Source organism: Brienomyrus brachyistius, chromosome 8 (genome assembly GCF_023856365.1).
Source record: "Brienomyrus brachyistius isolate T26 chromosome 8, BBRACH_0.4, whole genome shotgun sequence".
Lineage (NCBI taxonomy): Eukaryota > Metazoa > Chordata > Actinopteri > Osteoglossiformes > Mormyridae > Brienomyrus > Brienomyrus brachyistius.
This window is the reverse complement of record NC_064540.1, coordinates 29,573,249-29,597,593: the sequence shown is the minus strand read 5'-3', so window position 1 is coordinate 29,597,593 and position 24,345 is coordinate 29,573,249. Positions and strand designations below refer to the sequence as shown.

Sequence of the window (24,345 nt, the reverse complement as noted above, 5' to 3'; positions counted from 1 at the left end):
AAATTAAAATTACACCAAATGAAATTAATTAAATAATAATAAACAGTGATACCAGTGGTCAATGATGTAATTACATGGATTTTAAATAAGAAATAATAATACTTGATAATAAATTAAATCATAAACATCTCCCTTGGGTCTCATTAGAATTTCCTAATAATTGCTTCAATTGAACATGCTGAATTCGCTGACGTGTCGAGAGCCGGGAGTAGTGAGCCACAGGCGGTAGACGCAAAGTAGCACTAAAAGCAACATGTCTACTGTCTATGAAAAATAAATGCAAGTGAATCAAAAAAGGTTGCTTGGTGTTCCTATGATTCCTTTTGATGTTTAGAATCTGAAGATTTTGACTGCTGCAGTATGTGAATGTAAAAAAAGTTTGATTCTTGTAGATTTGAAAACCAGTTTGAGCTTTTCACCGAGAAAAACTGGTTCAAAAGAATGACTTGTTATGAATTGGACATCATTATAGTTCACTTGGATAGCTGTTTTTGCGTTCAAGTAGTGTTTCTCGCCAAGACCATATGTTGCAGTTCGTGCATTGCTTTTCTCTGTGGCTGAAAATTGTGCAAATACAAATGCGATTCTGCATTGTATTGGACGTGGTTACAAAAAATAATAATCGTGCTGGAACTGATTTGCGGTGTGATGATACACATGGTAGCAGAACTGACTCTATGTATAGTATATGTAAATGTATAGTATACTTTGTAAAGTGCTATAGATAAAATATAAGCAAAAATTATTTAACATTTTAAAATATCTTACTTGAATCTGCTGCTGTAAGAGATTGATCTTGTGTTGCTGCTGGATAAGCTGCTGCTGCTGCTTGGCAATCTGTGCGAAAATGCAAGGATTAATTCATCACTCTCCACTGCTTGGATTTTACATGCAGGATTCACTGTGGCAGAAATAAAGCTTTAGGTTAAACTTATTTGCCCCAATAGCACAGATAAAGCTGAATAAATCACTTTCAAGATTGGCCAAAATTAAGCATAAACGTCACCCAGGTCTTTCAGGGATAGGCCAGTAGGTATCAGATAAACTCACCTGCTCCTGCTGCTGCCTGGCCAGCTCCATCTGCTGTTGCTGTTTTTCGAGGAGCAGGGCCGCCATGTTCCTTTGTTCAGAGTGAGCACCCAGTAGCTGGTCCCGCAGGCTTGACAGCTGGTTGATCATCACCAGCAGCTGCAACTCCTTCTCCGCTAGACTCTCTGGAGTACCTTCCCACAGAAAAGCATAGTTGGGTTAATGGAAGCAAAGACAAAATAATACAAATAATGCAACGGCCCTGCTAATAAAGACCAAACACAGTAAGAACCTCATGGCAATAATGAAGCAGGGTTTGATGACGCTGTGCTACATTCGAACCTGGATAACTTGATATGATTAAAATTATTAATTTTGCAGGGAAATATCTGGCCAGTGCCCTGAGCAGAAGGTTCTTCTATCAGCATGAGAATAATGTACTGTCAAAATGCAAACACAAATTATATTGAGATATTTTAGCAACACCTAAAATAAGCAAGTCTTTTATATAAACCTACAAATGTCACTTGTTTGGCTATGAGGGAGACTGATTGATGAGTACAGATGCAGTGAATCCCAACAGTCAGTATAACTAGTTGCATGGAAATATTAGCTGTTGAATGACTTCATATGGAAAATTAACATTTATGCGATATTTACTCACTCAGGTTCCTTTATCTAACATTCATATTTAGTTAAAGATCAGATAACAATCAGTCTGAAAAATAAGCTGACATACAGAGAATCAGACAGAACAGACAAATCATTTCAGTGTACCCTGTGTTCCAGGAGGACCTTGGTGCATATTTGAGGAGTGCGGTGGCCTCTCACCTTTCAAACTTGTACTACCCTGGGCATTCTTCACCAAAAATGTCTCTCTCAAGTCTGAATTCAGAAGTTTTTCAATCGTGGGCATTACTGTGCAGCCACATGCAGCAAAAGAATGAAAGTAAAAGCACATAAAATGGACAGGAATTAGGGTAATGGTCAAACTCGTCGAATGAGAAAAATCTCAGAGAAAATTATATCAAAAATAAAAATGTCTTTTTTTCAAGCAACTTTTATCTCCATATCAGAGTAAAAACACAATAAACAAATCCTGTGTGTGTGTGTGTGTGTGTGTGTGTGTCTGTGTGTCTGAGAGTGAGTGAGTGAGTGAGTGAGTGAGTGAGTGAGTGAGTGTTATGTATATATTACACCATGGGGACCACATGTCCCCACAGTGTGATAAAAACCTGTTATTCTGACAAAGCTGTGGGAACCATTTCTTTGTACTACTGTGTAAAAAAGTAGGCTAAATTTTAATGTTGAGGCACTAAGGTTTGGTCCTTGTATGTTACATGTAGCATGAACAGTGCATGGAATGTCGATAGCTCACCCTCACTAACGCTATGCTGGAGGTCCAACTTGTCAAAACTCCGAATGCCTCCATCTTTGCCAGGAGGGCTGTGTCCATGGGTCCGTTCTTTTCTAGGAGAGCCGTCCCCTTGTGGGGATGTGCCCAGTGATGTCCCCTGTGGTTTCATGACAATCCCAGTGATGGCCTTTGAAACAACACAAACAATTCTACCTTCAGAAAAAATATATTATAGATAACATATCAATCTCTATATCTTTATAAACTAGTCTTTCATTTTAAAGTGAAATCTGAACTAGATTAGAATGATGACATTGCCTCTTTTACCGAGGGTGAGTGTAACATCCTCAGCTGAAAATCTGCCTGCTCGGCCAGTGGGCGTGTCAGCCAGCTGCAGGGCGAAGCTCTCTGGAGCTCCCTCCCAACCTCTCCGCTGCTGATATCACCTGGGCCTTCCTCTTCCATCTTCACACCCATGCCCACCATGGTTACATCATTACTGGCCAGGAGATGCAGTGCTGAGGGACTGGGCTCACACATCCTGCAATAAAAACCAAAGATCTCCTGTCAAGCCACAGAAATGCATGTTTTACAAATGCCACCAATATCATCCTGTTGACAAGTGGATGACAACTGGCTCCTGCCGGAGTACTTTATTCAGCAGGCCAAGCTAGTACTGCTGACCAGACAAAGGCTACCTAAAATGTGTCAATGTTTTAGTTTTTTATTTTCCTAGGAGTAGCAAAGTCAGCAAGTCAGCAAGAGATCATGCGAAAAAAACATGTAATTTATGTAGAATTATCTTTTATTTCTTCACCGTTCCGATTTAAAAGGAAAAGAAACTATGTGGAAAAACACTGAAACAGGTATATTAAAAAGAATATACCTGTAATGTAATATTCTTACAATTATCTAGAAATTAAAATAATACTTGGCAGAAGTTCTGCTATATGAAGAGTGATAATAAGGCAACAGACTCCACCCCAAATACACTGCTGTCTCTATCAGATCTGATGAACCTTGAAGCACTCACTATCTCTACATATGGTCCACAGTTTGTTTATGAAACCCATCAGTTGCCTATTTTGCATGGAAAACAGCAATGCATTGTCTGGGCAGACTCAACCTGGCCACTTTTAAGAAAAAGCAAATTCTGTCATAGAGCTTAGTGATCAGGTGCCTCAGATCTAGCAAGCTGGACCGTGCTGGGTATAAAATACCTCCCTATGAAAGCCTAAAATTAAAAAGCAATGGTGGGAAAAAATGTACGAATCAATATCCCTCCGTTATTTTTTTATGAGAAAAGACTACAGAATAAAACACTGCATATATAATTGTCATGGAAAACCAACAGAGGAAGTGTGATCAATAGCCATAAGATGGACAAAAGCATTAAACAGCAGAAAACTCAGTAGTGCAACAATTCAAGTGGAACGTCAAAAGGGGAGAAGAAAAACAGCAGAGCAAAATGTATTGATCACATTGAACAATATTTGAATTTAACAGGAAAAAGTGATTACATTCTTAATTAACAATACATAAGACTTGCATAAATTCATACACCCATTCAGCTCAATTTCTGAAGCCAGCCTAACTGTCCTTCAGTGTGTTCCAGAATGAGTAGGCATGTAACAATGAATCGCAAATCAGTTAAAAATCGATGTAAATGTATGCCAATTTAAATATATATACAGCTGATGTGGAAAATGAATCGCTACTTTAGGAGTACTTCACAGTACTTTTACATAAAAAACTGGTTTAATATTACATTTGATTTCACAACTTCAGTTTGACGTTAGATGTCACCGCGTATTCACGTCGACGTCAATTTTTGGTTTTGACCGAATGCGAGATGACGAGTGAATCTGAATCTGAAATTGAGGACGCACGATCGGGCACCATGGTGGTGTAGTGGTTAGCGCCTGGAACAGGGTCCATTCTGTGTGGAGTTCGCATGCTCTCCCTGTTTTTGTCGGGGGCTCCAGTTTCCTCCCATTGATCCAAAAACGTGCAGGATAGGTTGATTGGTGAGTCTAAATTGGCCTTGTAGTTGTGTGCATGTGAGTGTGTACGCCCTGTGGTATGTAGGCGACTGCCCGGGGTTGGTTCCTGTCTGTGCCCATTGTTCCTGTGATAGTCTCCGGTCCCCCCCCGCGACCCCAGTTGGGATTAAGCAGTTTCAGAGAATGGATGGATGGACGCACCGCCTGATCTTATATCGTCGGTGTGGCAGCATTTTAGCTTTCCGGTAATCACAAACGAAAACATAGGAAAAGCACAGGCAAGAAAAAATCTGTGTGCAAACATTGTAAAAGACTGATACCATACATAAGTAGCACAATGAACATATTTCAGGCTGTCCAACAGCACCACAGTGAGCGAAGATTATTAAAAGGGAAAATCACACTAAAAAGCAGTTTATTCATTTAAAGCTTTCTTTTTATTTACTTAATTTGATTTGGGATTTTTTTAAAACAGTATTTTATTCAATTTCAGTTGCACTGTTAAGAAGAGGAGACGCTTTGCACAGTTTAGAAAAATAAAGTCATATTTTTTAATAAATTTATTTGCAGCTCATTCTGCTAAAAAATCGTGAGAAAATCGCATCGTGAACTCAGAATCGTGAATCATATTGAATTGTGAGTTGAGTGTATCGTTACATCCCTAAGAATGAGGCAGACGAAAGTGGTTATGATCAACAGACAGCCCAAGCAAAATTAGCCCGCAATGAGAACTAACAACATTTTTAAGTTATTTTTTTAATCGCAACCACAGTCAGTCTTTAATCTCAGTTGCAAAGTCTGTGGGGACCTGGGAGCAGGGCTGTACCACCCTTTCCTGTGTCGCTTGACCACTTCTGATTGTTATCAGAGGCTGTGCCTCTTGGGAGGCCTGGCATGCCTGTGAGAATAGTCCTTTACAAACTCCCTGCAGACTAACACATTTTACTGAGACTGTCTGGCATTTGACGGTTCACAGATATAGCTGGATCAAAGGTGGGGATATCATTAAGAGATGGCGACACTAAAGGGCAATTCATACTTCCCATATCTGCAAGAGTTTACCATCCACGTGTTCATACTACACATGGATGGTCACATCCATCAGGTACATTGAAACAAACACAAATACAAGCAGTGTCATGACTTAGGTAAACTTTTTATGAACGGTTTTAAAGTTCCTAATAGGCTTGGGTGGTATAAAGGTAATATGGCATACCGCAATATTTTGGAATCCTTGCAACACCCTTAGGCTAACCCCTGTCCACAGCTAGATGAATTATATCGTCACAGTTTCAAAATGCATTATATATTGTGATATGGTGTCTGGACAGTATAAAAAATGGACAATTAGATAGTTGGGTACCGATGCACCTCCTCATACAACTGCTCACTATAACTGCTATAACAACTACTTCCTGTTCTTCTTTTACTCTTTCTTGGTTGACCTTTGCTCTGTGAAAGTCAGTGCTGTCACCTGTTGAATTTCCCTCCACATGCGCTGTCCAGACATAAAACTCTGGGGTACACTCCTTATAAATCCAAAATCATTCAAGCATAGAAATGCCTAATACTTACCTTATATGGTGTATTAGTCTATACCAAACTAAGTGAATCTGACCAGCTGACAAACTATAGCTTCATCACTACTACATACACTAAAATAGACAATATCCAGTTGAGATCGGCATAAAAATCTGAACAAACCTATAAAGTTCATTATTTATTTTGGGTCCACGAAACTTCTGCCTTCCAAGATTTGTTCAAAATGGCAGTGCATTCTATTAATCAGTAATTTCATTTTATCTACCCCTTACCCCAAACAGAGCTTGTAATACAACACAATATCATGATCTCTTGAAAATAGTCTCAATCTGTTGAGAGCTACTTTTATAAAGTTAATACTCTGAAAAGCTACAAAATGGCAACTGTATATTTTGCCAAAAGGTGGTGGGGGGAAAGATTCCCTTCATTATAGTATGCCGATTGGCGGGGGGGGGGGTATACCCCCAGGTATTTATTTTACATTGTAGATGGTTCCTCCTTGGTATATTATAAGTCAGGGAGACGGGGGGAGTTGGAATTTGCATCATGGTCAGCTAGAAATGTCTTGCCTAAAAAGGATGATAGCATAGGAATAAGGTAAAGAAGAGTAGCCCCAAAGAAAACAGAGAACCATTTGCATGAAATGAGTAGGCACCACTCAAACAATTCACCAACTAAACATTAGTGTATTCTGTGCTTACAAGCTGTTTATGTAAATATATAAACAAAAAAGGGGACACAATTGCATGCCAGGAAATAGAGTTGACAAGGAAGACTGATCTAGACAGTTGTTTACTGATCTCAACTCCCTTGAATAAAGAGCAAAACATATACACTTATATGTGCTGCTCCTATATATTTAAAACTTCCATTTTCATATATATACATACTATACATATTTAGAATTTTTCTGTTGTCACCATGCTAAGATAGGTAGACAAAAATGATTTTTCAGATAAATGCACAAGCTTTAGTTAAAAAAAACTGCCTAAGCAAATAAGTATGGGCTAGCGCAAAAAGGGAAAGCCATTCAGTTCTTAATAAATATAATCTATGCCCTGGCATAAATATACTACATGAATCAATAAAGGAAAAAAATCAGCGATGTTTATGTGGCTAGTAACACACAAACACAAAAGTTTACACTGGAAACATTGGTTCAGGTGATAATAATAGACTGGTTATCTTTTTTCCTAATCACTTTTGGGGACAGCCCCAGAATAGTCCCTGTAATAATTTTATTCCGTTTTCCCTATGTAGCAAAAATTTAAAAAAAAAAAATTCAAATGACTGACAAAAGGAAAACTGAATAGATGAAACACTGCGCAATAAACCACACCTCCCAAATTTCCTTCTAACTAAATAAACCTCTGTGTAAAGTGACACCAAGGTATGATAAACATACAAAACTTTAATTTCAGCAAGTTTTCAGTTCTTCTATGTGGTCTGCCTAAATAAAAACACATGCAGATATATCTAAATAAAACAAGTTCAGCTCAGGTATTTCCGTATATAACATACATTTGTGGATATGCACTCATAAGAAAAATAGTTCTCTGCTGTGTCTTTTCTGCCTTTCACAAACACCTTTTCACCCTTCTGTTTTTCTTGTTTACTGTGCTCCAGAAAACATACTGTGGCCATTCATTTAAGATTCAAGGTGGGATATGAATGAAGAACTTAAATAAACTTATAATAAAGAACTAAAACAAAAGAACAGGCGTAAAGCATGTGCCTGAAGAACATGTTTGTGATTGTCTACAACCCTCCAGCTGCCACATCCCTTATTTTTTTTTTAAAGAAAAAAAGAATATGAATGCTTTAAGACTTCAAATCAAATCAAAATTCAGGGTCATTTCTTCAGTGAGTTGTATATGCATGCAGCATTGTGTATTTAATATGGTGGAGATGGGTCATAAACTGAAAGATGACAATGATAATCACCTTGTTAGAAAAGTAAATATTAGCTTTCAAGACAGAGCCTGAGTAGTCTTTGAATCTCCATGGAGACCAGCTCAGCTCTTTATGAAGTAAGGAATGCAACAGGTACTTCTGAACTACTGCTCTTCCTAATTCTCCATGTTCTGCAATGAAGGGTAGGATGACTTAAGATGGTAGCTCATAACAGTTAGAACTCATGAGAGTTGGAAATGGAACAAGAGATAATCTGGGTATATAGTGATTGTGATTATAGTGACCATTTTGAATATGTCGATTTTGGTCCAGATATATTTTACCATTTATCACTGGCATAAACTATCAGTCAGAAGTTTTTGCACACCCAGGATTTATCACTTTTCCATTTATTTCACAAATGGCAGATTTTTTAAATTCTTGTTAAGCATTGGAAAGTTGAGTGAACAACTATAAATTAAAACATAATTTAAATAATTATGGGTCCTTGAGCAAGACCCTTAACCCCCAGCTCCCTGGGCGCGGCTACGGGTGGCAGCCCTTCGCGGTCAACTTGGAGCAAGTTGAGGGGAGGCGTAAAGATAATTTCCCTACAGGGGATCAATAAAGTATCAATTATTAATTAAATAAAACAAGTTTCCTTTATAACATGGAAAGACTATGTAACAGTGCATGTCTGACATCCTATTAACTGGTTGTTTGGTGATGGCAGTCAAATTCTAGGCTGTCCTTTAACTTTAAATACACAAATTAACAGTTTCTTCCCATGAAACAGAGTAGTATGTAATATCCCTTGTAGAAAGTAATAGGAGGTTACTTTGATGAAAAGATAACATTTTCTTGATAATAAAGGCACTCAGACGGTATACATACTGCAAATGTATATGTTAGCAAAGAATATTGAGTGTATTTTGACTGGTACTGTAGACATATCAAATCACACTACCGAGTATAAAATACATGCACTTGACTTACTTAAACATGTGAAATTTAACCCTAGGGTCAAATCTGATGACATAACATCCATGAGGATAATGTTCCAAATAAAGACTGAATTGACCTCTGTGTGTGTGGCCTCTGGTATTAAAATAATTTTATAATTATACTCTAGTGCTACAGTGATGATAGACAGCATGAATATCATGTCATGCTATCAGATATTCTATTGAAATTTATTTTTAGTATTTTATGGTTATAAAGTACTAGCAATATATGAGTGAAACATCACATTGTGTGTATAAGAAGTCTTGGGAAAAAACTCTTTAGAACTTGACCTTCTATAATCTTTAAAATACCGACAATGATGATTACAATGATTAATATTGATAATGACATTCATTTTTCGGAAATGTATAAATTACAGAATAATAAGAACAGAACAACCAGCAAATTAATCTTGTATACTTATTGACTGTTCCCTAGATTTCATGGAGACTCACTGCTGAAGAGGATAAGCACAGGCTCTACATGTCCGGGCAGGAGGCAAAAAAAAAAATAATGCATAAACATAGAACCACAAACCGGTTCTACTTCTTGGGCCAGAAGAACACCTCCCATGTTTAAATCTATTACTAAATTATTATAAATACAGTAGATTAAGACAAGACCAGAAGTTTAGCATAAGTATTAATTTGATTATGTCATACAAATATGAAAAACCAGGGCAAGAGCACAAGTCTATTTGGAAAACATACTTTACTGAATCAAAATTCATAATTATTGTTCAGAATTTTAGTTAATCTGATAGAAAGGTTGGCTCTTACATTCATTTTGTAACTGTTACATTTCCTTAGTTTATTTTTTAGCTCCATCTTTTTATAACAAGAACAAGTGCAGCCACATTTCAAGTTCTGTAAATATAAATTACTATGCCATTTGACCAGTCAAAAAATCAGAGCTGGAGATCATAAATGGAAAATAAAAGATTATCTGTTAAACAAAGTCATATCACATCAATATTTCAGCTTTGCTTTCCTCATTGTGAATAAGGCAATTATCAGTCAGTTATCCATCTTTCATCTACATACTTTCATCTACATACATTTAAATGTTCACATCACATGGAAAAATAACCAAAAGCCTGTGCATGCCCTTAATATTTATACTTCAACTTCTACTACCTGCTAAGGAAACTGTCATTATGACCCTAACACAAACAAGAGGCAATATGTTTTCTTAGTCTATAATTTTGCTTCTCTAAAATAATATGGGACTGCTGTGACATGAAGAAATCTGTGTGAATGATAACAGTAAAATCAGAGAAGGCAGGGGCAGCTGGCTGTCAAAGTGTTCTCACTTCACCATATGGTGTTAAAAAACAGGGTTTCCTGTGCAAACTACCACCCTCAAAAATTTGTGTACTGTACACAAACATCATTACTGAATGAGCAGAGATGGGCTCCTAAATCCAAATTGTAGTATCCGGAATCTCTCCTGTTCTTCAAGATATCATGCAGCCTTTTCTATAATTTATATTCCGCTATGGCATCCAACTAAATATGCACAATTCTATAACACTACTAACTGTTCATTAGATGACTTAAGTATTTAATATTGGATATTTAAATAATCCCATACAGGGTACAAGTACCAAAGCATCATGTCCTTTGCTACCTGGGATAGGCTCCAGCCACCGCACTCTTGACCAGGAGAAGCAGTTGAAAGATGGATTCTTCAATAATCAGAAACTTTTCCAAGATTTATTGTTTCTTGAAATTTTAGGTTTGAGGTTCCTGGATACATTTTGCGGCTGGGAGTGAGCAGCCTTTAAGTAGCAGCTGGAACAGTGACTGTTCAGCAGGCAGGCTTTGTCAAATTGTGCAAATAAATCATTTTCAATTTCATTACCGGGACTTTTTATGTCTGCCCTTATCGTATCATGCTAATCAAGTAGATTTATAGTAGATGTTGTGAAACAGACATGTCCCAGCCACACCTGATTCATAACCAAGCATCAAAAATGGAAGGGCTGACAAAAATGCTTTTTTCAAACTTTTCCAACTAAAACACATAAACAGGTTCAAAATATTTGTTACATCTTGCTCTTGGTGCTAATTATTCTGCATCTAAAATGAGCGTATATCTCTTTGAACTGTGTCATGTACATGAGATGAAAGCAGCGAAAGAGATAGGGTCGGACTAACATTTGTCTAACATAATGCATTACATTTTCCATTATATTTCACTGAATATTTTACTATATATTACATTATTGTATATTATATTATATATTTTCAATAATCTAAGCTTTAAGAATTAAAGTCATAGATATGTAATTTTCACAGTATGAATTGAATTTTAATTAAGCACAGCAAACACTTTGAATAAAAAATGTTTACCATTGACTGTTGTCTTATAGAGATAAGTATTACTTACAAAAGCTTATTAAATTGCCAAAAGGTTCAGTATGAAATTGTAATTTAGAAAAAATTAAATTACTAACAGTTTAAACAATGTGTTTTATCTTTTATTTATATAGCATTTTCATGGTCTGAAATAAAAGGCCTTTAATTACTGTTTTATAAATGCATAAATAGGCAAATTGTGCATATAAGATAACACTGATCCGTCTAAAATAGAAGCGTAATGATAATATTGAAAAGCTACACATAACCAGCTTGACTAAGATATAACAGAGAGGAAAAAGTGAGTTTTTCCTTGATATGCTAAAAACAGAAACAAAGGTTAATTTCAATTATATTTAAGTTATCATACATTTCATTACAATATAAATGTGAGAGGGATGTTTGCCATGCTATACATTTAAAGAAACAAAACATTAATATAAAACATTGAAATATAAAATAAAAATTCATGGAACTTAATATCCTTGTCTTATTGAAAGTTATTAAATGCAATTACTGTAGGTCTAGGGATTATATTAAATTTAAGAGAATAATGAATTAGTGAATACAGAAATGCTAAAGTATATTGAAAAAAATGTAATGCTAATAATTTATTCTCAGCTAAGCGGCAATCAACAAAACAAAAATAAAAATGAAATAACATTTTATAAACCTTGCCAAACATGATGCATTTACCTGAAACGTTTTAAAAACTTTTTCTTTATTTATTTAAAATTGAACAATCTTCTTCTAAAAGGCATGCATTTAGAGTTACTGTAAAACCACATTAAATTATGCTGTCTGCAAATATGCATTTTTGCATGATGCAATTTTTGGACATGTTTTGAAAGATCCATACTAGCATTTACACCAGTGTTTACATTTCTGCTTGTTTCCTTAGACGCTTAACCGATTATGCAAACCTGTAAAGAATGAGCGTAGTCTGTAATGAACCTGCTACAGTCGTTGCTGTACAACCTCAGTAACTGAGTTTGCTCACCTACCATTACATAAAATGCCCAGCATAATTAACCATTACTTCTTTCAAAAATTTTTTTTATTGTTTTAGTGTCTATTTTTCTCTTAGCAATAATATCTGAAGTTAATAAATTATAATCTAGAAACTATAGAAATAACATTTAAGGTCGAGATGCTATAAATAAAATTATATATAATTTTTACAAAAATGTATGCTCCATTTAATTACAAAAACAATTTTAATAATTTTAGCTTCTACATTTCTGTTCAGTCAAAAGCAGTTATGTAGTTTAAAAAGGAAATTAATTCAAAAACAGCATATGATGTGAAATAACCCCCTTTCCTGTGTAGATTTTCTGACTTAGTCTAATTTTTGACATCACTTGCAAGTATAATATACTGAAATAAGAAATTACAAATACAACTTACAGTTGGCTAATTAAATGAAATAATGCATTATCTAATAATTTAATATATTAGATAATGTATTTCATTTGTCAAAAAAACCTTTGCGCGATGTCAGACATTAGAAAGTCCTACATTCTTAAGTATATTAATTCAGAAGTTTAGTGTAGCTCTGCATTGCCTTGCCCAATTTCCTACACAGCAAGAAAAGCCGTACAGTATCTGAAGAAACTATGCTGCTTTATTTCTTAAATCACCTAATTTTATTAAAACAAAAAACAATTAAAACTGTCAATTCTTTAAATTCTGTAAATACTTTTCACTTTGGAAAGGAAAACTGGAGACAAAATTTCAGTGATTCCATTGTTCATGTATTATTCGTACTGTGTTTATCTATATGTACATATTATTCGTAATGTGCATATCTGTCTGAAGATACTGGTGCGACTTTGTATTGAACTTACTACTACTAAAGTCCAATTGCTGAAATGCAATTTCAAATTCAGGATAAAATAAATAAAAAAAAATAAACAAGCATTATAATATTGCAATTAATAAAGAATCTCTGTCAATGCAACTAATTCATATTGTGTGAGAAATTCACTGCAGTAAATGCAATAATTTAATAATTTAAGACATGTACATCATATTTATGATATAGTTAATGCTGTCTAAAGATACGTCACAATTAGTACAACCTAGAAAGAGCGCTGTTTTTCCCCGCTGAATTATCATGGTTATTCATGCCATTAAATATTACTCACCTGATAAAACTGAGGGAAGTATATATTCAAGGACAATGCAAGCAAACTTATGTATACCTTGCTGTACTTGTTTTCTGCTTGCTACAATGTGTCTAAAGACTATGTTCCATTATTACCACACTGTTTCTGATTTCCTGTGTAATTCTTGGGTGGGGGTTGGTTTATAAATGGAGAGGGGAGGTGGGTGACTGAGCAGGTGGGGGTGGGGGGGCAAATCTTTTTAGGTCTTATCAAAATCAGGATCAGTGATTATTCCACATTTTCAGCACTTTGTGAACAGCCTGATAAATAACAAAAATGTATCTATTAAGCTGTGTTAATTGCTTTACATCTGTTTCTCTGTTAGTAAACAAGGAAATGAAAGATATAAAGATAATGCTAACATCTATCATCACACAAAGTTTCACTCTTGATCAGTAAATTAATTTTTTTAATACAAAGAGGAAATATGGTTATCTGTTCTGCATAATAAACCTTCAATTATACATGTTTTGGATTGAGTTTTCACATTTATAGTTTATATTTTAGTTAAAAGTTTTGTGTTTTGTGAATTTAAATGATTTGTTATTTTGAAGATTTATTACAGAAAACTTTTATGCCATTACTGCCATTAATTATTCTTAAGTGTTTCTAAATTGTTATACTTTTACCAACAATAGTAGCTTGTGTCCTAACTGCTCTTTTAAGGCTAATTGGTACCCATGTACCCTACACCGTAGCCTGACGCTTGATGCCTGAAGTTACATTTCTGAGGAGGTGCACCTCAGGTTACAACGTAGGATATGCAGCTATGCCATACCTATGGCATACAACTTTTACGCAGAAATATAAATCAGCCTTTAGAGTCTGCTATTGAAAAAAACGCCACAATGATAAGCCTTACCACAAAAGAGCTTGCTACACACACACAGAAGGCAATTAACAAATATCAAACAGCAAGTGAGAACATGCAGGAATTGTCACCAGTAATTTTTCCATCTCCAGCTACAAAAATGCCATAAACACCAAATTCACAAACTGCTGCGCTTTTTGAGTGGTTCTTCACATTGCAAAGTTTTCCATTAGAATGCAAAAGATTGTAGACATGGAATAAGAACAAAATATTTTATCTTACTTCAAAATGCAATCAATCAAGATTACTTGCAAAAGAAATTAAACACAACCAACAAGTGGCTGAAGATGTATATGTATGACTAAAGAAAGAATTATGAACTAAACAATCTACTTTGGCTAAAAGTATCAGACATGATTGTGTGTGTGTATGTATATATTTACTTTAAATACTAGGCTAATAATAATATGCATTCTCCATTCAAATCAAGAAAGGTAGAGGATTTAGCTCCTAATATTTATTCAGTCTGGTATGCAGTCATTAACAAAAACTTTTTTTCCAAATAATGGAGAAAGGTAGACAATAATACCACCTACGTCATTTTTGCAGTGTTTAAACAACAAAAGATAATAAACTATAGTTTTAGAATCTAAATGATTGCAGAATTTGTCTTTTTGCCATTTTGCTTTTGCCCTGCAGTGATATCTAATATAAATTTACAGTTAGCCAAACAGCCAGGTTTTCCATTTATTAATTTTTGCACTTTAGTCTGAAATGACATACAAGTGACAGAGTTCCACCAGTCCCTGGAGCACTTGGGGTTAAGGGCACTTCTCAAGAGCCCAATTGTGAAATCAGTCCACCAGCCACGGGATTTGGACTTCTGATCATTGTAGATCTCATCCTCTCCTTCTTATTTCAACAGAGCACTGGAAATGGACATTGCTATAGACAGCAGCAGAGAGATCTTACTTAGTCTGCTTGACACGGTCTACTCTTTTTGCACTGTAAACTAAAAAAATAAACCTAAGTACAAATTACAAAACATGTATGAGAACTCATATTGAATGACATATACAGGTTTCAGTAACAGAATAACAAACAATATGTTCAGTAATCTTTGTCAGTTTTATCTACTGGAAAGAACTGTTTTGGAAGAATTTCGAACCAATAACCCAAATCAACAACCATTCAGTTCGTCACTCACTGAACGTTCTTGTTCTTATTTAAAAAGTGTCACATCTATAGTAAGAGAAATATAGGGACACAAAAGTTGTTGAAACAATGGACATCTGGAAATCTATATGAAAGATAAAATGTTTATTTCTTAGTTTACATTTTAATCACACTGGTTGCAGTCCGAGTAGCCTTTTGTCATTTTCAGGCAAAAAAAATCATAACGTTAAACTCTTTCTTCATCGTGGTCTAGGTCTAGACATATTCATATTCACCAAGCACGACAAAGGCTGGTATTGATCTAAAGGGAGGGACTGAAGTCCCGCTTGGCTGCTTCGCTATACTTGCATTGTTTATATTTTGCGTTTCTGCTTTCAAGCAAACGTAAGGCAGGGGAAGGGATAGGGAATGACTGAAAATGAGAGTGGTGGGGAAAGGTCAGAGACTCCCCGGTGACAGCTCACTCTGTGCACAGCCAGAGTCTGTAAAGCCAACACTTGCAGCCACTTTGCCAACTTCCTTTTTAAAAAGCCGACAACATGCTCGGGAACAGTAGGAGCGCGAGACTCAGGTGCCGGAGTCGTTTACCCAAAACTGACGGGAGAGCATTACTGTCAATCGGGTCAGAAACATACCATCCACCAGCTTTAGCCCGTTTCTGTTTACTCACCTCTTGGTACAAACTCGTCAATATGAATACATAATAACGTGAAAAGCGCGGTATATCACGAGACTGTAACAAACTCACTAGCCTCGCCATCTACGCACTCAATATGGCTACAACTTTCGTATTGGCTACGTTATTCAATAGTGCGTCACATTTTTTACGTGATGCTATATATAGTAGGCTACAATACGACCGGCAAAATATTGACTGTTGCTGCACATGATTTCAAATAACATTTCGAAATAACACATTAAAACAACTCGTCACAAGGATGTTTAATCTACAGCTGGTGTTGTTTCAAACGCAGTTACCTAAACAAGTGATAGCAACTGTCGTTAGAAATAACTTATTCTGTAAGATACTTAGTCATTCACTTGATCTGTGTTTATCTTCGTGAAACCAGTTTATATTATTGCAAGATTGAATTCTAGAAAAAAAACTTGCATTTAAAGTTCAGAGTATTTTACAGCAATTACTATTGCAATTATGATGGTATTGCTGATTAACTGGTTAGAGTATCCGACACATTTTTTTACAAATGAAAACAGAATACAAAGATGTTTGTGTTTTAAAGCAGAGATTAATCGTTATTTGCATTCTTAAACAGTAAGCGATGTCCCCTTAAACTGATAAGCCTAACATGAAAGTAATTCCATGCAAGAAAACTGTCTAGAATGGTTTCAAGCATTTTAATTTACGAATACTCATCATTATTTTGTGATCGCGATGTTAAAGCTATATTAAGCTATTTAGTCAAAACTTTTCTTTTTTTGCGAGTGACTGATATCAAATAATTAACAAGAGGAGAAGTTAAGACTATCGCTGCTACTCCAGCGTTTGAACTTACCACTCCTGAGAAACCCGTTCTGTCGTTTCCCCCGGTGTTTATCTAAATGAGCTGTTATTTTGTAACATGCAAAACAAAGATCCCCCTAACACCTGGATGTCCCTTCAACTCCTATCAGCCAGAAAGCAACTGACAGTAACTGCTCTTATTAACAAACATCAGCTCGCCACACACAGCCAGTTACCCCAACCTCCCCAGACTTTCTGGTATTTTGTTTCCCACATTCGCTCTCCAAACGACTCACCTCCCTCTTAAAGGGGCAGGACTTTTCACTCCAGGCTAAAATGTAGAAAGTTCATTCTAAACAGTGATATCCGCGACATTTTTCCGCTGGATTTAGTCGTCTCAGTACTACCCCTATTTTTTGTAATTCACAAGATTCATATTATATGTATGAATTATATATAATGTACAAAGCCTTTTTTCTAATATTAAAAATTCAAGTCTTCAGGAGCACTATTTTTCGTTATATACTGTATATAAAAAAGATTTCTTATGCATACAGTCGAATTATATGGTATATGGAAGCAATGCAAGTTAGTGACCTCTTTTTCAGAAATACAAGAAGTTAGACCTAATCCTGGGAGTTAAATTTAAAGTCCTTTAGTTTTAACTACATCAGGGGTGGCACAGTGATGCAGTGGTTAGCATAGTTGCATTACACCTCTGAGATCAGGGCTTGAGTTTCTGGCCTGGCCTGTGAGTTTGCATGTTCTCCCCATGTAATCGTGGGGGTTCCTCTTCATTAGTGTGGTTTCCCCCACAGTCCAAAAATATACTAAGGTGAATTGGAGTTGGCAAATTGTCCGTATGTGTGATGAGTTGGCTCCCTGTCCTTGGTTATTCCCTGACTGGAGCCTGTAAGTTCTGGGATAAGCTCTGGACCCCCACAGCCCTGCATAGGATAAGTGGGTATAGAAGATGGATGGATGTATCTAAAAAAACAGCTTATTAGCAGTTTTTTCTTTCCTCATTGGTTACTTATATTTCACCACTATGTGTTGCATATTACGCCAACATGTGCTGCATATTTTTGATTGTACTGATCTGATTTTTAATTACGTCAATTATACCAATGAACATAATAAACTGTAAAATTAACGATGTAATCCTAAAGCGGAGAAACTGCAAAGCTACATTAACTTATCTCAAAATTTAAAACAAAAATGGTTCCACATTTTGTCCATTTTCAGTATTATGTGGCCACCGCACCCATTAAAGAAACTTTTACAGGATAAAGCCAAATATGTCCCAGCCCTACAAGCATTAATGTGTGTTTTACGTCTTTCTCTCCTTTTTCCCTGTATATAGTGAGCCACTGCAGCTCAGGGTGAGAGCCTAAAGCCGATGTGCCATTTCTAATCCCCTCTGTTCCTGCCTTTGTGTAACAACCCAGCAGGAAGTGGGAGCTGGGCAGACAACAATTAACAAAAGAGCTGTGAAGAATACAATTAGCCATCAATAGGAAACCACAGGGCTTTGTGCCTGTTTCCATGGAGATATCCGACTACCTCTGTTCTGGGATTAGGGACCTTTCCATTTCTTTTTCTCCTTTTGCTCTTCCTCTTTCCCCTTCTTGCTCACATTCTCTTCCAATCCATCCTACTATTTTCTGTCTAAAATTCTTATTTTTTGTCAATTGCTTGTCACCTAGCAACTATAGGAGCCAACAGAAGCTTCTGCACCTTTTCCCCTCTGCTTTCAGGCTTTCTACCTTTGTCTTCCCTGCAGAGTGAAGGTGACGTGTGTGGATTGTTTTGCTTCTGTCTGCCTACTGCCTGACAGCTCATTGAGGACAGGCTTTGTTAAACCTGAAGCAGCAGTTATGAAGCACCTGTTTGTCTAGAGCCCAGGGAAACCATTTTAGATAGCTGAGGCTTTTCTGCATTTTAGTTGGTAGAAAAAAGGTCTAAATTTGTCGGTAGTGTGTATTAATCTTTATGGCTAATATTACATTATTGGTCAGTATACTTTGGCAAGAAAAATAGTGTTATCAGTAATATTCATCATAATATATTGATTTTATTTTCAGCAAATTATTTTCAAGTATCAGTGAGACAACTGATGTAAGAAGCCTTTCAGTGAATGTGGACAACAGAGTATTATTTAATCATTAAAAGGGAAATACATATGCACGTGAAATAAGCTTGGGTTAAGTCAATAACAGTCATGTAATGAAAGTGTTTCCCATGTAGCACACATCCAAATGCAGCAATACCTCTTAATTTAACTTGCTATATATTCCATCCACAAGGCATGGGGAACACTGGAAAGGATGCCTGTCCATGACAGGATACCCGCATAGTGACTCACCATGGGCAATTTACTGTTAATTCACTTAACAATTCCTCTCTGTAGCTGTTGTATGGAGAAAATAGGAATTCACTAGTTGATGGTAGTATAATTATTTCTTCATTATTAGTAAGCATTTAATTATATGCAGTTTTTTTCTTGAAGGCTTGGGTGAATCTGAATGTTCCGCAAAAATATTCTAATGATGAATTAAAATGTGCCTGCAGAGATGTGGTGACAGTAGGAAACCTTTTTAAAAAATCAAACAATCCCAGAATAGAAAATAAAATGTATTTGTGACTTTTTTGCAACAAGACACTTTTTTCATATGTATTTTTCTGTGGGTACTGTTGTAACTCCTCTAGAACTATAACCACTTTTTTCCTGTTTGCTATTTCAGTTCCGACCCATTTTTTTTTTACTTCCCTACCCACCCCCTCTTTGCCCCCTAGTGGGTAAAGATCTTTATCAAACCACAGACACTGAAAATTTCCTTTATTTTTGTATTTTATCTATTTGCAGGTTTTTAAACATTACTGATTCATTTGTACAATACATTCATCCTTACTTCATTTTATAATTTTCACACAGTACTTTTCTACTGAAATGGAAGTTCATATACAGTTTAGACTTGTTTTTCTTGTGTTTACCATTATTGATAAATCATTATGCCTACTAAATTATGTAAATAAACTCCTCACTGTTGGTTGTTAGAAATCCCCAAAGAAAGCTACTGATCTCCAGGAAAGCTTATTTAGTGACCAGATAATTTAAAAATTAAAAAATCCTGCAAATAAAAGGCAAAAACATCCTTACAAAGCTGACACCAGCAATATAGTCAGACCACATTTTTTCCCTACGTGCTCAAAACTAAATGTCAGTTCTGCTTATGCAAGCATTAGAAAACCAAGATGTCTTTACCAACATGCAAAATGATATGGAAGCACAGAGGAGAGTGGATAAACATGCAAACCGCACAGGAGAACTAGAGTGCAACTTAACCAATAAAACCTGAGAAACCTATGAGCACATATACCTATAAATGTATGTCAGATAACAGCCATATTATTTCTGAGAAAATTTTATGACCACAAAGACGTATATTTTGATCCCACTTCCGCAGTTAGTTAACATATCAAGTAATATATAAAAAAAACGAATTATCACAGATTGTTGTCTGTAAAACATTGTTGTTATGAACAGATGATCCTCCACTTAAACAAGCATTGTGAAGTGATAGGCTTTACTAATGGGAAGATGGAATTCCCATAAAAGACAGTTTTCACTATTTTACTTACTGTCACAAAACTGGAAAATTATAAACTAAATCTAATTTCTGATTACTCCCATTCTATTTTGATAAGTTGCTTATGGCAATGCAATATAAGTATGAATGAATGTATGTTGTCTTTATTGTATTTGTGCCACCCAGTATTAGACTATTAAATTTGCACAAACTTTTGTATTTATCCCTCTCTGTTGTGTATTTGGTGTATTGTATTTACTCACTGCCCATGTTATATCTAATTGTTAATTGTCAATTTTCATGGTGTCTCTAACTGCAGCAAGCTGTGCCAACTGAAATTTCCACCAGCCTTGGTCATGTGGCAGTAATGATTCAGATGCCTCAGTATAAACATTAGTTTGCCTTGCTCTGATGCCTAGTTTTTTTTACATCACAATACCGTGAAATTTCACGATGGAACTTCATTTCTATGGGTTAGTACCAAATGCTGAGTCAGAAATCATAGCATGGGTGGGCTATCAGAAAATCAAGTAAATCACACTACAAACTCTTTAGCTTTTTATCAGTTTTTAAATGACCTGTTACATTACTAAGGCCAAATGAACAAAGAAAGACAAAAATCTATTTGCCTCAACAGCACATTTCATCCGATTACGCTAACCATGCACACACATCCCTGTCAGACACAATTGTACTGTATCGCTCACTGTGAATGCTGAATGGGTGCCATCTGGGTGGGCCTATGACCAGCCAGGTTCAACTTGGTTGGTATCATTGACTAGTGTAGTTAAGCAGTTTTAACCGGTCCCACTCTACCTCACGCCGTGCGGTGAGACCGATTAATAACAGTTTTCTCTCTGCGTTGTGGTAGAGGTTTCACTGATGGTGTGTGGGTGCAGGGGGAGAGAAGAGCCGCTTCACCGCTGCTGTTGGACATTCACCGCAGTCCATTTATTAGCTGATGGATTTAACAAACATTTGGATTTTACATTTCAATCACAGCTCAGCTCTCCTGTTCAGCTACAACATAAATGCATAAGAAGTGTACATTGTGTTAATTTCTTATATCTAATATGCCTTTATTTAACTGCAGATTATTAGGAGAACTTGTGCCCACACTCTTACCTCTTCCCACGAAAAAAAAGGTAAGAGGGAAATGACGCAAGTGGATAATATAGGAGAAGCGGCATAGTGGGAATTTCATCCATCAGATTACTCCAAGAATGAAATGCTGAATAAGCTATGAAGGAATTTTTGTGAAATTATACAAATACTAAACAAAACCCGTTACACAGTTATTTAGACAACTGAAAAATGACTATACTGGTTTTGCTGCTATACACTCCACATAAATCCAAAAAAATGCATAGTTAGGGGAAATAAATATAGCTCAAAGAAGTTAGAGAGCATTCTGGGGCCAATGTAACATATCAGAGTATATGTTAATAAATTTCATGAGCCAAGAATGATGGAGGCAGGAGCAGATGTAAGGGGCAAACAATATGGGGTAAGTAAAGAAACTGAACAGGACTACAACAGCAACACAGGAGCACACACTGGGGTGATGTCACTGACTTGGCACTGGACTGGGAGGCACTCTTGTACTGGACTAATGATGGAGCAGACGAGGGGCAGCTGGAGTGATCCACACAAGGACTGGAATGAGAGGTAAGTCAATTGATTAACAGGTGTGGCTCGTTAGGGCACACACTAGGGAAAGAACGAGGAGACAGGACTGCAGGGCATGACAGAATCCACCCCCCCAACACATGCACACAAGGCATGCAAGGCAGACCGAGGAGGGGACCCACAGAGACCAAACAACAGGGCAAGGGACAAGAGGGACATGAGATGACAAGACACCGAATGACACTAGACAAGACAGGATGGGACACCAGATGAGCAGGGACTAACAGGGAAGACACAAGTACAGATGGGATCAAGGACAGCATGGACACCACGTAGCATAACATGGAGCATAACAGGGAGGAAAAGTGAAGGGGCACCAGGGTTAGGAACAGAAAGCCAGAAGGGAGCCACAAAAAGGGGGCGAGGAAAAGGCGGGGCAAGGCATTGGGGCAAAAACCGAAACAGGGTAGAAAAGAACAGGGCTGAGTTAGGCGGTCCATTGGATGGCCAGCTGCGGGTAGCCAACCATGGTGGACGCCTCAAATAATAAAGCGTTTTGGGAGACAGGAAGACCTTGGACAAGACCTCAGAAGACTGGCGGAGCTCAAACACTGCGGGAGTTGGGTTGAACTCGGACACCTCAGGGGATAAGCAGGACATATACCTCAGGTAACAGGCGGAGCACCTCGGGGAAGTGGCAGAGCTGAGACACCTCAGAGGATGGGTCGAGCACCCCATGAGAGGGGCGGAGCATGGCGGTGATCTCTGGAGACGGATGGAGCTCTGACACTTCTGCAGTCGGGCGGAGCTCAAATCCCTCAGGAGATGCACAGGGAACATTGGGAGACCGGTGGAGCTCAGACACCTCTGGATGCAGGCAAGGAACCTTTGGAGACCAGGGAGGCTTAGCAGGGACCTCAGGAGGCAGCTTAGCTGTAGCACGGACACCTGGGGCTTGGCTGGAGAGCTTCGGGACCCCTAAGCTAGAAGTGGCGACAGTTTGTTCTTGGTAGGGTGCTAGCGGCAAAGCTTGTGCTTGTGGCTGAGCAGCCTCTTTAGGACAGGGAGCATGAGGAGCTCCACCAGACTCCCAGACTTCTGGGAGTGAACAGACAATGAAAATAGTGGCAAGGCGGAGATCTCACCCGAATCAGGAGGGAACTGAAGGTTTCGGGGAAGGGCAAGGGCGACCTGGGCTACAGGTTCAGCTTAATTTTCAAGGAGAACACCTCCCGCATTTTCTCCATAACCAGTTCCACTTCATGAGGCTGGGAGGAAGGAGTTATGGCTGCCAGATCCCAGTGTAGTTGCGTGAGGAGTTGAGCAGCCTTGGAAGACTTCCTCATTACAGGGTCCTCCAGCATTCACTAGTGCAAGCTCTGGAGAGTAACAATTGGAGCTCAGTTGTCAGGGCCCATCATGACGAGTATTCAGAAGTAGCAAGGGGTATGTTGGGCTGAGCTGCTCAGCCAGACATTGGAACAACATGTTGACATGTGGTGCACAGTTGGGGAGCTGCGGGCTGATGCACGGAGAGCAGCTGGGAAGCCGCAAGCTGAAGTGCATTGCAAGCCGCGTCTCCCCAGTGCAGATGGGGCACAAGGTGTAATTCACGACGATCAAGCAAGGGATTTCAGTAAGCGTGCTGATCTTCTGGACAACAGTAAGGCAGAGTTTTGTTTTTGGAGTTTGGTCATTCTGCCGCAAGCCAAGAATGATGGGGGTAAGAGCAGGCATAAGAGGCAAACAATACAGGGTTTATGAAGGGGTGACAACACAAAATAACATCAGTGACCGGACAGAGAAGTACAAGATTGGGAGGCACTTTTATACTGGATTAATGAGGGAGCAGATGAAGGGCAGCTGGAGTGCTCCACACGACGGCTGGAATGTGAGGTAAGACAAATAGTTAACAGGTATGGCTTGTTAGAGCCACACTAGGGAAAGAACAATGAACAACGGGGCAGGACTGCAAAAAAAAACAAAAAAAAAACACATTGGAGCCCATTATATTTTAGTTGTCAAAGAAAAGGAATAGAAATAAAAAGATACTATTCCTCCATCCATCCATCCATCCATCCATCCATCCATCTCTGTTTTGTCCAGAACAGGGTTTCAGGGGCTCTGTATCCTACCCCAGACAACATAAGGCACGGAAATCCCTGGATGGGGTGCCAATCCAGTGTGATAAACCTAGAGAGAGAAAGGTATTCTGAATATTTTAAAGGCACTTTCATCAATATCTATTTTTACACCACTATCAGCAATAAATGGTTAAAAAGCCTATCCATGAAATCAGGAGGTTCAAATGGTGGTCAGC

General features: G+C 37.4%; 1 protein-coding gene across 8 annotated transcripts in view; it reads right to left on the bottom strand.

Annotated features, from left to right (window-relative positions):
* Positions 1-17,079, bottom strand: part of LOC125747355 (transcription factor SOX-13-like) — a 33,474-nt gene extending 16,395 nt beyond the window's left edge. For 6 of the 8 annotated variants that reach the window (XM_049022538.1, XM_049022545.1, XM_049022544.1 and 3 more), the window contains exons 1-6: positions 16,859-17,079; positions 2,714-2,927; positions 2,408-2,573; positions 1,861-1,947; positions 1,051-1,223; positions 769-837 (exon numbers count right to left, since the gene is read on the bottom strand). In XM_049022538.1, the coding sequence (XP_048878495.1) occupies positions 769-837; positions 1,051-1,223; positions 1,861-1,947; positions 2,408-2,573; positions 2,714-2,926 (708 nt within the window). In that variant the 5' untranslated portion in view covers position 2,927; positions 16,859-17,079. Of the gene's footprint in view, positions 1-768; positions 838-1,050; positions 1,224-1,860; positions 1,948-2,407; positions 2,574-2,713; positions 2,928-13,336; positions 13,690-16,014; positions 16,436-16,858 lie in introns of those variants that run through there. The other 2 variants (XM_049022540.1, XM_049022539.1) reach the window with 2 other exon arrangements.
* Between the last annotated feature and the right edge of the window lie 7,266 nt (positions 17,080-24,345).